The 14,429-nt window shown below is 40.5% G+C and overlaps 2 protein-coding genes across 3 annotated transcripts in view; one reads left to right on the top strand and one right to left on the bottom strand.

The window, feature by feature from the left end:
* The window catches only part of SLC7A7 (solute carrier family 7 member 7), a 45,542-nt gene extending 37,356 nt beyond the window's left edge, over window positions 1–8,186 (top strand). For both annotated transcript variants that reach the window (XM_074234903.1, XM_074234902.1), the window contains exons 5-11: window positions 715–859; window positions 4,370–4,493; window positions 4,689–4,792; window positions 5,198–5,294; window positions 5,407–5,556; window positions 5,860–6,043; window positions 6,421–8,186. In XM_074234903.1, coding sequence (XP_074091004.1) covers window positions 715–859; window positions 4,370–4,493; window positions 4,689–4,792; window positions 5,198–5,294; window positions 5,407–5,556; window positions 5,860–6,043; window positions 6,421–6,527 — 911 coding nt within the window. In that variant the 3' untranslated portion in view covers window positions 6,528–8,186. The remainder of the gene's footprint in view (window positions 1–714; window positions 860–4,369; window positions 4,494–4,688; window positions 4,793–5,197; window positions 5,295–5,406; window positions 5,557–5,859; window positions 6,044–6,420) is intronic.
* OXA1L (OXA1L mitochondrial inner membrane insertase) lies at window positions 7,791–13,013 on the bottom strand. The gene is made up of 10 exons (XM_074234905.1): window positions 12,910–13,013; window positions 12,139–12,312; window positions 10,740–10,953; window positions 9,888–10,031; window positions 9,676–9,761; window positions 9,342–9,506; window positions 8,740–8,844; window positions 8,458–8,620; window positions 8,283–8,363; window positions 7,791–8,182 (listed from the first exon to the last, which is right to left on the bottom strand). Exons 1-10 carry the CDS (start codon window positions 12,970–12,972, stop codon window positions 8,058–8,060), a joined length of 1,320 nt encoding a protein of 439 aa, XP_074091006.1. The 5' UTR covers window positions 12,973–13,013; the 3' UTR covers window positions 7,791–8,057.
* Between the last annotated feature and the right edge of the window lie 1,416 nt (window positions 13,014–14,429).

The raw sequence follows: 14,429 nt of genomic DNA on the forward strand, positions 1-14,429 counted from the left end.
AATGTGAGACCCAGAGCAATATGTAGTCCACACCACTCCTGAGTGCCTCTGAACCAGATTTCAATGATCTTGGGAGATAGTTCACAAATTAAATAAAAATACAATTAAGCAAAGATAATATTATGTGGTTTTCTAAGTCAATGTGGCTTCCAGGAATCCTTAAGTAGAGTTTGGAGTCCCCTGTTTCAATCTTAGTTTGACACTACTGCATTAGACTAATCCTCCCCTATCCTTCCTTGCTTTTTGACCCAGCAACATGTTGTAGTAAAAAGAGCATTAGATTTGGAGGGAGAAGGGCAGGTAAGGTGACACAGTGGATAGAGCACCTGGCCTGGAATCAGAAGGATCTGAGTTCAAATTTGACCTCAGATATGTAATAATTGCCTAGCTATGTGAACTTGGGCAAGTCACTTAACCCTAATGCCTTAAATAAATTTAAGAAAAGTGAATGATTTGGAGGGTCTTAGATGTTTTACCTGAAAAATGAGAAAGTTTGCATACATCCCTTTCAATTCTCAATGTGGGAACCTAGAAGACTGTCAGTGGTCTCCTTTCTGACCTATAGTCTGGTCACTGTCCTTCATAAATTTCTAGAGATCTTAGGAAATGTTCACCTGCCTTGACTCTTGACTCTTTTGCCTCCCTACTCTGAATCACCTCGAGGATGTTGGATTGTCCTAATATTCCTACCCTACAAAATTTTCTGCATTCTAGGACAGGCGACTAATCTTGAGAATTCATTTGAGGGCTCTTCATTTTCAATGGGAAATATTGCTTTGGCACTGTATTCTGCTCTTTTCTCCTACTCTGGCTGGGACACCCTCAACTATGTGACTGAGGAGATCAAGAATCCTGAAAGGTAGGTTTTCTATCAGACTTCATATTTCCACTTTCCTATGCATTTGCCTTTTTACCCTTTGCAAGGCAATGGGGTTAAGTGGCTTGCCCAAGGCCACACAGCTAGGTAATTATTAAGTGTCTCAGGCCAGATTTGAACTCAGGTTCTCCTGACTCCAGGGCTGGTGCTCTATCCACTGTGCCACCTAGCTGCCCCAATGGCAAACTCTTAATGGCCTTATATAGCTCCATCATCCTTTCTTTATTTTCTAAATTTATGCTTATATTGAATTAATTTATTTCATTAGTTAAATTTAATTAAAACCTTGAATAATATAAAAATTAAATTTTATTTTTAAAATGAACAAATGATATTCTCTTGTTTTCTTCCCAAGACTCACTGGGGAATAAAAACAAAATTATACAAAACTCTCATAACACAAACAGTTAAGCAAAACAAATTCTTATATCAGTCATGTTCAAAAAATCTAAGTCTCATTTTGCCTATTTATCTGAATATTATTTGCATATCTATCACTTCTCTGTCAGATATATTAACACTCTTCATTATTGATCCTCTAGAATCATAGCCATTCATTGTGTTGAGAATTCTTAAGTCTTTCAAAATATTTTTACAATGTTGTTATTGCATAAATTGTTCTTGATTCTGCTTATTTCATGGCATTGATTATTAACAAGTTTCTTTTTTTAAAAAAATACATATTTTAAAGATTTTATTTATTTTGAGTTTTACAATTTTCCCCTAATCTTACTTCCCCCCCCACAGAAGGCAATTTGCTAGTCTTTACATTGTTTCCATGGTATACATTGATCCAAATTGAATGTGATGAGAAAGAAATCATATTCCCAAGTTAGAAACATAAAATACAAGGGATAGCAAGATCAGACAATATAAGATATCGGTTTTTTCCCCTAAATTAAAGGTAATAGTCCTTGATCTTGTTCAAACTCCACAGTTTTCTCTGGATACAGATGGTATTCTCCATTGCAGACAGCCCCCAATTGCCCCGATTATTGCACTGATGGAATGAGTGAGTCCATCAAGGTTGATCACTGCCCCCATGTTGCTGTTAGGATGTACAGTGTTTTTCTGGTTCTACTTATCTCGCTCAGCATCATGTAAATCCCTCCAGACTTCCCTGAATTCCTGTCCCTTCTGGTTTCTAATAGAATAGTATTCCATGACATACATATACCACAGTTTGCTAAGCCATTCCCCAATTGAAGGACATTTACTTGATTTCCAATTCTTTGCCACTACAAATAGAGCTGCTATGAATATTTTTGTACAAGTGATGTTTTTACCCTTTTTCATAATTTCTTCAGGGTATAGACCCAGTAGTGGTGTGCTGGATCAAAAGGTATGCACATTTTTGTTGCCCTTTGGGCGTAGTTCCAAATTTCTCTCCAGAAAGGTTGGATGAGTTTACAGCTCCACCAACAATGTAATAGTGTCCCAGATTTCCCACAACCCTTCCAACAATGATCATGATCCTTTCTAGTTATATTGGCCAGTCTGAGAGGTGTGAGGTGGTACCTCAAAGAAGCTTTAATTTGCATTTCTCTAATAAGTAATGATTTAGAGCAATTTTTCATATGACTACGGCTCACTTTGATCTCCTCATATGTAAACTGCCTTTGAATATCCTTTGACCATTGACCATTTGTCAATTGGGGAATGGCTTTTTAAAAAAATATATTTTAATATATACTTTTGTGGGTACATTTGTCTTTTTTTTATAAGAATGCAAGCTCCTAGAGGGCCTGGACTGTTTCATCTTTCCCTAGGGCCTAGAGTAAGCCCCTGGCATATAGAAGACATTTAATAAATCCTTATTGATTGACATAGAATGCTTTAAGGTTTATAAAGTACTTTATATATATAATTTTAATCACTTCTCGGCCTTTTGGCTAAGATCAAGTGTATATATATTATTTTATTTGACTCCCAGAACAACCCTGTGGCCAGATTTTATTATTATCCCCATTTTACTGCACTATAAGTTATTGTTCCTGTTTTCTTTTGATCCCATACAGTATTTAGTTTGCCATTTCTGTGGCTAGGTACCTAGGCAAATAGGAGTTATCATTACTAATGGTGATAACACCAAGAAATAGTATTAACTTAGATTACAAGTTTCACTATAGTAGTGACCTGAGCATACTTTCATCATTTCTTTTTTCTTTGATCTCTTTGGGAAATATTCCAGAAGTACTGACTCTCCCAATCTGCCCCAAGTCAACCTTTCAAAGTGAGGTGAATTAGTGGCCAACCTGATGAAACTGAAATTAGAGTTACAGAGTAGAAAGAAAATAAGCAGAGAATAGATACATTTTTGTACATTTTAAAGTAGTGAATAATATGGTTCACATGCAAAATAATATGCAAATTAGATCATATTATTTTTGAGAAACCCACAAGGTGGCCTTTTAATGAAAGATAAGAGTCTAATTAGGGAGCAGTTAGTAGAAGCAAGTTGGATTCAGACTGGAATGATGTTTCCACCTACTGGACAGAACTAGAATGACTAAGGATTGTCAATAAGCACTGGAGAAGTGTCCTCAATAGCACTGTTGCTCTGAAAGGGACCTTGAAAGACCATTTAGTCAACTCCCTAGATGCCAATTAGAAGTAGTATGTAAACTGGTTAAGATGGATGGCTCTCTCTTCTATCCTTAATAGATCTCCACAGGACATTTTAGAGCTTTCCTGTGTTATCTGTTCTAAGACCTTCACAATCCAGATTGTTAGGAAATGTCTTTGGTTTTGTGCCTTGGGGAAGATATTCTTATTAGCAGATTGAACATGTTAGGCTCTGGGTAAATGGCTTTTACTTCCTGCATGGTTATCTTGTAGTGTGGCCATTTCTCTATTATTTTCTTTCCCCATGAGCATTTATGTATAGCAGAGTGTTTTTCTTTTTTTAGGAGCAGCACTGCCTCCTTCTTTTTAAATTTTCATTTCCAAATTCTCTTCCTCCTCCAGCCCCCCTCCATCAAGAAGGCAAGAAATACAATACCTATTATATATATGAAGTCATGCAAAACGTATTTCCACATTAGTCATTTTGAAAAAAAAAGCAAGAAAAATAGAGAAAAAAACTGTATTCTACAACCCAAATGCTCTTTAGTCATGAATAAATTTATAATTATTAGAATAGAATTAGGGTCTCTAGCCTTGAGCCAATGTAATCATATCAACAGAGTTATGCACAGCTTTATGGTTACAAAATGCTATGTACAGAATTTTTCTCTAGGAGAATGTAACCTCCTTGAAGGCAGGGACTATGCTAGTATCCTTGGTGCCTAGCCAGTGCTGGATAAACAGATGTGTAATAAATGCTTGCTAACCACCAGAGAATCTCAGGTACAAAGGTAGATTGAGATACATACAATATACATCCTACTGTCTTTGGGAAAGATTGCAGTGGTAGGTGGGGACGTCTGAGGATGTGGGAGGTAAGTGACTGGGGGATGTTGCTAATTTCTCTCATTTCTTCTCTAACTATAGGAACTTGCCCCTCTCCATTGGCATTTCCATGCCCATTGTCACCATTATCTACATTTTAACCAATGTGGCCTATTACACTGTGCTGAGCATGAAGGACATCATGGACAGTGACGCTGTTGCTGTGGTAAAGGACAGTGGCTTTTAAGAGGGCGAGGAGGATTAGGGAGATAGGTTCTGGTCCCTTTAAACTTTGATAGATGACCTCAGAGGTGTAGTTGGAGAGTGGGTTAATGGGGTGAAGGCACAGTACCTTGATTTTTCATATAATAAAACATTCTCTTTTTCCACTACTTTTTCCCTTATTCCTCACCCCATGTAGACTTTTGCTGACAGAGTTTTTGGAATGTTCAACTGGACAATTCCCTTGGCTGTTGCCTTATCCTGTTTTGGGGGACTCAATGCTTCCATTGTGGCTGCTTCCAGGTGAGACTGATTGTTCTGAGATATCATGGTTACTGAGGAAGACTTCAAAGAATGGACAGATGGGAGGATTTATGGGCTTATGGTACTCTTTTGACCTTGTGATAAACCTCTTGGCTTTGGCAACTTTGCCATCTGATCCTACTGTTCAACTTCCAGTTCTCCTTGAATATGTGTGTGTGTGTGTGTGTGTGTGTGTGTTTGTGTATGCAAGGCAGTGGGATTAAGTGACTTGCCCAAGGTCACACAGCTAGGTAATTATTAAATGTCTAAGTGCAGATTTGAACTCAGATCCTCATGACTCTGGGACTGGTGCTCTATCCACTGCACTACTGAGCTGCCCAGCTCTCCTTGAATATTGATGGCAATCTTTGGTTTTCAATTTTTACCTCTTTTTTCCTGAAATAGGCTCTTTTTTGTGGGCTCTCGAGAAGGCCACCTCCCTGATGCTATCTGCATGATTCATGTTGAAAGGTTTACTCCAGTGCCATCCCTTCTCTTCAATGTAAGTATTACCCTAAGTGATGGAATGGTTGTTAATGGAGGGAATATTAATAGCATTGTGCTAGAAGAGTTTGGGTCCAGTTCTTGATAGCACCAAGGTTTGTATATTGTAGGGAGCCATGGCACTCATCTACTTGTGTGTGGAGGACATCTTCCAGCTCATCAACTACTATAGCTTTAGCTATTGGTTCTTCGTGGGTCTCTCCATTGTGGGGCAGCTTTACTTACGTTGGAAGGAACCTGAACGACACCGGCCTGTCAAGGTGATTCATTAATCTTACTTTTATGAAACATCTGGAGGTCATGATAATAAGAGAACTTTGAACTGGAGGGACAGATTTCCCAGCACTGTTCAGGGATATGTGGGAATCTAGGTATAAGAAACCTCATAAGGGTAATAATAATAATAATAATAAATAATAACAATAACAATAACAATAATAATAATAGAGGGAAGCATTTGATGAATTTCCTGGGTGAGACATCCACATATGCCTTAGGGCACTAGGTTGTGACGGGAATTTTTAAGCTGCCTAATCTCGTTATGTTCAACTTTCCATTTGCAGCTCAGTTTGTTCTTCCCCATCATCTTCTGCCTTTGTACCGTCTTCCTAGTGGCTGTCCCTCTTTACAGTGATACCATCAACTCTCTTATTGGCATTGGAATTGCTCTATCTGGCTTGCCCTTCTACTTCTTGATTGTCAGAGTGCCAGAACACAAACGGCCATACTGCCTTCGGAGGACTGTGGGTGAGTCCTGGGGGAACCACTAACACTGATCTTCAAGTTTGTCTTCTTTTGTTCTATAAGATGTCAATCTCAATTAAAAATTTTTTTTTTTATTTAAGCAATGGGGTTGAATAACCTGCCCAAAATCACACAGCTAGGCAATTATGATGTGTCTGAGGCTGGATTTGAACTCAGGATTTCCTGACTCCTAGGCTGGCACTCTATCTACTGCACCACCTAGCTACCCCCCAATCTCACTTTTAATTCTCGTTCAGGGAAGTTACTGACTGCCCTTCTGATTTGACCCTCCTGGTCTCAAATCTGATGTAGATAATTCCTCCTCCCCTAACGCCCATATAACCCCTTCTCTTTTATGACCCATTCTCTCTTCTTTGCAGCTTTGGCCACAAGGTATATCCAGGTCTTGTGCATGTCGGTTGCTGCAGAGATGGATTTGGATGATGGGGAAGAGATGCCCAAGCAACAAAACCCCAAGTCCAACTAAGTAACAACCTGACTTTTCTGAGACACTGAGGATAGGGAATTTCCTTTTCCCACTGGCTGCTGCAGGATAGGATCCTTCCTTGAAGACAATCTACAAAGTCCAGACCTGGCTTTCTTTGGGACAGCTTTAGGAACCTTTTGAACTTATTCTTTAAGAGAAGTGAATAATTTATTGTATTTGTTACTTCTTGTTTCAAGTTTTTAAATGCAGGGTTGAAGGTGGGAAGAAGAATGTCTTGGGCTTGGTTTCCCTATTAGTATGTCCTCAGGAAGAGGAGGAGGAGCCCAGGCTGGTGCCCAGAATATTCACTGGCTGGATTCTATACCACCTATCCAACCCTCTTTCTCACTGGAAACCCCACTGGAGTCAGCAATACTTCTGACCTCCTATTTACATCAGGGAGGAGCCTTCCAAAGAAGCAGAGGTCACTTGTAAGACCATCTTGGATAACAATAAAAGGGATGACATGGCTTCTTTATTTGCGCTGTCAGTTTTCCTCTTGGGACAGTCCTGACTCTGATTTTCACAGGTGGTACAGATAAGAAAATATTCTTGATGCTCTAGAAGTATTCCCTTTCCTTCCAACCTTAAGTCTACATGTTTTGTATGGTCAGATGAAATTACTGTTTCAAATGGGACTTAGAAAATAAATTATTGAATGGTAAAATGTTGAATAAAAAGTTGCTTTTTATCTCTACTAAGGACAAACATGCCAAGTTTAGCAGGTAGTGGGGCTTACAACCAAACTGGCAAATGCTTCTTTTCTAGTCTTAAAGAAAATATTCATTAATAAGTATTTAGACCCATCAGCTGAAAAATATTGCATGGAGTTAGAGTCATGCATTGTGTATGCTGTTGGTGGAAATAAGGGAACACGTGAGATACTGGGAAAGCTACTGGACAGAAGACCCTGGTTCTAGTCCCAACTCTGACACTAAGCTGTCTGATCATGAGTCCATTTCCTCATCTGTAATAGATGCACAATTTGAGTGAATTGTCTCTCAGACTTTGGGGTCAAAGTGTAGCTACACAGACATGAGTTACTGATTTCAGTAGATACTGACTTTCTCAACCAACTCAGGCATATACTTCTCTAAGTAATATATATGGAATAAAGAGAAATATGGCCCAAGAGTTTTTTTTAAGTCTTTAACCCTACAGTAACAAAAGTTGGATCTGGCCCAGTTTTGCTGCTGTGATGTCCTTGTCTCTGTCAATTACCCTTTACTCTGTTCATTACTGAGGAGGAATCAGGAAACTATGTATGATACAGAAGTTTATTACCTTCCCAGAGAAGAGAAAACGGCTCAGTTGCTTGCTAAGCATAAAATACTGAAAGCCTTCCCATTTCCACCTTGCATATTGGCTTATCAAGAGTCTGTGGCATTGAAAACTTGCGAGAATTAATGTCAACACATTCCCATTGCTCCTAGGATGAAGGTGGGGAGTCACTGTCCAGATTTTGTTCTTAGGAACTCTGAGGGTCTTGATTATCAAAGTTCTCTGGTATGTTGATAATAAATACACTGGTCATCCAAGAGTATCCCTCCAAGGCTTCTGTGACTTTGGTTTGCTGCTGGCTGTGGTAGCAGTAGAAGGCTGTTTTCCTTCAGGCTGTAGCAGGGGATTGTGGGTGAAGGTTTGTCTTAAGGGGCCTAGGGAAGAAAAGAGAAAGTAGATAAGCAGGGAAGAGAAAAGAAAAGCAGAAGCCAAGATACAGTCTAGAATTTCTGCAAATCAAGAAAAACGATCCACCTCGAGCTGCCAGCTGCAGGTGATCCCGCATGCGACGCTCCCGTTCCTTTAGCTGGTGAGCTGTCTGGGCATTTTTCCAGCCTGTGGGAGAAGTAATAAGCTAAGAGTCAGCATTTAGTTCTCTCCTCTAATCACTTCCCTCCAGCAATACCGTTTCCCTAGAACACAGGCTTACCTGTTTTGAGGCTCTTAATGAGGCCCTCCTGCGTAGGCAACTGGCTTGGCTCATGAATGATTCGCTTTGGAATGCGCAGCCAAATGCGTACAGCTGGGATCTGCAGGAAGCCCACTTGGGCCAGTGAGAAGAGGTTGGAAGAAAACCAGTATGTGAACACTGCCTGAAAAAAAGAGAGGAGGACTTTTAGGAGCGATCTCTCTCCCTCTTTCCAGCATATGAGGCAAAAGAACAGAGTTTTGGCCAGGCAGAGAAGAGCCCAAATGCTTCAATTTGACATACCGTGGGGAAATGAATGGTGAAGGGCAAGACCACCAGGGGTAGCACTCGGAAGACAGTCTTCATCATACGCAGATTGGCATTGTTGACACCAGTCTCAGCACCCAGCTAACAATAAGGAAACAAACAATGTAAAGGAGGGAGGCAAGGGAAGACCAAAAAAGAAGCAGAGAATTAAGGAAAGAAGTGAAAGGAAAGTAGGAAATCAATATGGAAAAAAACCTCTCCATCTTTCTTGCCCAATTATACTTCTGGAGGAATAATCCAATAACATGTCATAACCACACACCACGGTAATATCAGGGAGCTGACTTAAGAGTTGACTGACCATTTCTATGAAACATTTATAACCCTGGACAGTGTGCCTGATGCCATTTCCCCACAGAACCCAATAAATGTATAACTGTGAGTAGGCCTTGATTGAAAGGTTGAAGATCCATAGCTGAACTCATGAATGAGCCATATCTACTCCCCTTATCCCTAATGCCTACTCTTAGCTTCCTAAGATAACTTTTTTAGCTTTATAGTTTATCCTGGCTTCTCAGATTAGTTTGTATTACTCCTTGTACTTGGAAAACCAATTTCCCAGGAGAATTCAAGCTTACCTCAAGGATCGCCCACATCGATGCTGTGACTAATAAGGGCAGTGCATAGATGGGGTCAGCTGCTGTGAGATCCTGGAACCACCAGAGACCACCATTCTGCATACTGGGTACAGGGAAATAGGCCATCTCTCTCAGTGCAATGAAGAAGGAGATGAAGACAGGAGCCTAGAGCATAGGGTAGATAGATATCATTTGGAGGAATAATTCCTTGTTGCCTCTGGGTGGGAGTCCCACAATGTACTAAGTACTAAGGGCAGGATCCATTTCTTAGGAGAACAGAGAAAGAAAACAGATACAAGTCCCAGAAGCCTAGAAGAACAATACAGCTACTTACCTGAGCAAGGGGAACAATGAATCCTCTCATAGGGCTCACATCATGTCTCTTCTGGTAGAGCTGTAGGTCTGAAAAGGCCCTGGAAACTGTAACCAGCAGAGGTGAGGCAAGTCACAAGGTGGTTCCAGAGCAGGGCAACATCCCCCTTCCTACTTAACTCACAACTCTTATTTCCAATTCACCCCCCATCCCTCCCCGCTTCATTGACTCACACTCAAATTTGTCCCCTGACAACTTGGCCTCATTCATTCGAGCAGTAAATTTTTGGATCTGTGGCATGTGGTTATTGATCTTTACTGCTTCCCGTTGGCCTTTCACAATGAGGGGGAAAATGAGGCATCTTGCAACAACAGTGCCTAGTAAAAACAAACCAAAAACAGATGTGAATTTGAATATACCCTTTAAATAAGGCTGGGATTAGGTTCCAACAGGAAGGGAACAGTCTCACCCTAACCTTTCAACCATACCTCACCTGAGGGCACAGGATGGAGAAAGTATCTGGACTGAGTTACTTCCAAAGCTCTGATCTCTTTGCTGTTCCATCAGGAAACCTAATATTAATTTCTGTAAGGTAGGTAGGTATGTATTGGGGAATCTCTCAATTCAGTCACTGCTAGAATGAGAGGGGAAGATTTACTGAGGCTTACTGTTTTAATACCTTCTGATCTCTCTACTTATACCGCATGATCAGCTTCCCAGCAATTTGGACCAAGGTTCTTCTCTAGCATACAGTGATCAAGATATTGCAAGGGCATTTTGTTCTAACCCTCTCCTTCATTCAATTATTCAAAAGCCTATTTGCCACCACCTGAGGACCCTTTATGAACTACAGATTATATACTGATTTCAAAATATCATTTTGACAAACAGTCCATCCAAGTCTTTGGAGTCTGTTTCTTACCTAAGTTTCTTCTTCTTTAGTCCCCCTATCTTGGTCCTCAATGGAGGGGTTGTGATCCATTAGAACCTGCTTAACCAAGCTTCTACTTTTTTAATCCTCTTTGCCCACAAGTCCCTATTCCTGGTTCCTGCTTCCCCTACTTCAAAGGTCTTGTTCCCCTTACATGTAACAATGGCTCCCCACCATGGCAGGCCCAGATCAACATGCACAAACTCCAGAAGGTTCTGTACGAGTCCCACTGGAGTGTAGCCTCCTAGTCCCAGATCACTAAGGCTTTGCTCTGCAGCAAACTGGACCACATCAGCAGTGCCACCTGGAACCACCTCTGTCACTGATGTTGGGGAAGGTGTTGTAGGGAGTACAGGAGAGGTCTGCACCTGTTGCAAGAAAAGAAACTTAGTATAGTGAAGAGCCTAGTGGGAAAATAATTAGGCATCTCCTAATTAGACCAATGCATCTATTTGTTTGGCAGACATGGTCAGGTCAATTTGCTTGAGCTTTTTTTAGGGACTTGGTGGGGGCATAACAAGGAGTCATTAGGAAATGAGCTATATACAAAGTGAAAATAGCATCAATAAAACAAAGAAAAACAAATAGCAAGGAATCTCCAGGTTGTCTATTTGTGCCTTCAAATTATGTTATAACACTTTTATCCACTTGCTCCTCTTTCTCTAACTCCATTCTTCCAATACTGTACACAATTCGTAGACTAGGTGGGTGATCTTATCTGTACCTAGATCTCATATTACACACACACACACACACACACACACACACACACACACACACACACATTCCATGTTGCATATAAAACCTAGATCTTTCCTGTTATAACTTCTGTTCATTTTCTTTTTGGGATAGCCCAGGTCATTTTTCCAAGATGAACTCCTATAATTATTTCATCAGTAATTTATATTTACGAAGCACTTTCCTCAAATAAACTTGAAGCACTTTTATAACAAAGAATAAAAGAGGAAATTAGTAAAATTAACCAATATATCAACCAAATACAACATCATATGTAGTATTCAAAAGCCATAGTCCCATCTTGGGTCATTTTCAGATCTAAAAATACTTCTATGAACTTTGCAAAGGGAAGTTATTATTTTTTTTATGTTTCATCTTTGGGGCCAAATTTCATTATTAAAATTTAATAACATAAAGTTTTAGTCATTGTTTTTCTTTCCATTTACAATTTCATCATTATTGTGTATATTGTTTTTCTGTTTCTGATCGCTTCACTTTGTCAGTTTATATAAATCTTCTATATTAATTATATTCACTTCTTCTTAAAACATTCCATTCCATTCATTCATATACCAGAACTTCCAATCAAAGGCATTTGATCTGTTACAAGTTCTTTCAGGATGTTTTGGACACTTTAGTCTCTTACCTGACTTTTTTTTTTTGTTAGGTTTTTGCAAGGCAAATGGGGTTAAGTGGCTTGCCCAAGGCCACACAGATAGGTAATTATTAAGTGTCTGAGACTGGATTTGAACCCAGGTACTCCTGACTCCAAGGCCGGTGCTTTATCCACTACACCACCTAGCCACCCCACTTACCTGACTTTCTGCAAACAGGGCCGTGGATGTGCTGAGGCACCGAGGGGTGGAGCCCAGGTTGTAGACACAAGTAGACCCTCTCCACCTCTGTCTAGCTGAGAATGGGCAGGTGCCAGATGGTTGTTTCTGATGTGGTCCATGAAGCCAGTGCGAATGCAGGGAGACACTGTGGAACTGACAAATGAGATGACCCATCATTCATCGCAGACAGGCCATATATGATATTGGGGTTGGAGGTTCCTATCCCTATGATAGTAATACTATTTATTGATAACCTATTAGCAAGCACTAAAGCCAAGACTTGAACCCAGGTGCTTAAAAACAAAACATATGTTTCTATAAAATAAAAGGGTTGAACTGAATGCTCTCTAAGGTCCTTTCTAATGGTAATGGTCTTTAATATGAAGTAGCACATGGGACTCTGAGGTGAAAACAGGCAAGGTACAATTATCATTAACCTCCCCTAAAAACATGGCCTCAGAAGCATTAAGGAATTTGCTCAAGGTCACTCTGCCAGAGTGGCAATGGCAGTACTTAAAATTCTGGTCTTCTGGTTTTTTCCCAGGTAAAGCGAACCACCAAGGAGGTCAGAAGTCGCAGGTCACGGCCAGGGGCACCACGCTGCCAGGGTCAGGGGTCAAAAGCTGCTAACCCCTCCGGAGAGACTAAGCAGCCGGAGGATATCTCCCGTTCAGGGCTCTCGGCCCCGGTTGGGCTTGCTCACTACAAGGCAGCTGGGCTGATCAATATCCGTCCTCAAGGGGGTTATACCTGGCGCCGAGGCCATAATAAGCGAAGAACCCCCAGGTTCCCACACATCCGCCGCGCAGCCATCTTCCCGGGCAGAGAAAGCAACACTGCGCTTGCGCACTGCCGGCAATCTCCTCGCGAGAGGCCGCTCTTTTGGTTGTGGTCAGGAAGTCAGAGGCAACTGCACAGACCGAGTCCTCATACAAAGCGGAGGGGGGCGGCCATCTTTGATACTGGCATGAAGACGCGATGGGCGGGGATAGCGCAGGGCCGGTTGTCATGGTTACGGACTAGCCGCGTGGTTCTCGTTTTAGTCCTGTTTGTCTGGTTGAGACGATCCTGCTCCGGACTTGAGGGCCTGCGGGGTCCTCCCTTGGGCGAGATATCCTGCAACTCACGTGCATTAAAAACAATCCCCACACCCCCCGGGTGAATTCCGAGCCCGGTGTGCCCTCTGGCCCGCGGTTTTATTCCATTGTCAGACTTTTTTGGATTTAGGACCTTTCCCCCCTAAAAGCTTTTGTTTATGTGGACTATACCTATTAATATTTATTGAATTAGGAATTAAAACAATTTAAAACATTTAATTAAAATACTAATAAACTCATTATATGTTCATCTTTTTTTCTGGAAAATATCTTTTCCAAAAAAAAATTGTCAGAAAAGTGGTTTTATTTTAAATAGTTGTATAAATCTTTCTAATGTCTGATTTAGAATACAGCTGGTTTGATTCTCATGCATTCACGTTTTTTTAATTTTAGATTTTTGCAAGGCAATGGGGTTAAGTGGCCACACAGGTAATTATTTTTTATTTATTTAATTTATTTATTCTAGGTTTTTTTTTTTTGGCAAGGCAAATGGGGTTAAGTGGTTTTCCCAAGGCCATACATAATTACCTAATTATTAAGTGTCTGAGACCGCATTTGAACCCAGGTACTCCTGACTCCAGGGCCGGTGCTCTATTCACTGTGCCACTTAGCCGCCCCTATGCATTCATTTTCTTAGTAGATACTGTTTTGGTCAAAGAAAATTTGGCCTCACACAGGTGGTTGGAAAATGGAGTATTTGAAGAGGCAAGGAACTTCTCACAATCGTTATGAAAATAGTTTTTACCACCCCCAGGGGTCTGGACCACATTCTGAGACCCAGTGGTCTCACAGTCTCGGGTCAAAAGAAGAAGACAACACAGTGCAATACAGTACTTACCAGATACCTCAGAAATTATGTTCATGAACATTAATGACATTTTAGAAGATAATAATAAAAGCATTTTTGTGTGTTTTAAAGTTTGCAAAGATCTTTAAAAGTATTTCATTCTAGCAACCTAAAAGGAAGATAGTATTATTATCCTCGTTTTATAGGTGGGAAAACTGAGGTAGTCTCAGGGTCAAACTGCTAATAAGTGAGGTAAAATTTGTACTGAGATTTTCCTGACTCCAGAGTCAGCCCTCCATTTACTACAAAAAGCCAGTGATAATTTGGGGCACTGAGTATCCTACATACTATTTTTAGTTTTTTTAATTGATATCTTTTTTATCACA

Source organism: Macrotis lagotis, chromosome 4, assembly GCF_037893015.1.
Source record: "Macrotis lagotis isolate mMagLag1 chromosome 4, bilby.v1.9.chrom.fasta, whole genome shotgun sequence".
In the NCBI taxonomy this organism is placed as follows: Eukaryota; Metazoa; Chordata; class Mammalia; order Peramelemorphia; family Peramelidae; genus Macrotis; species Macrotis lagotis.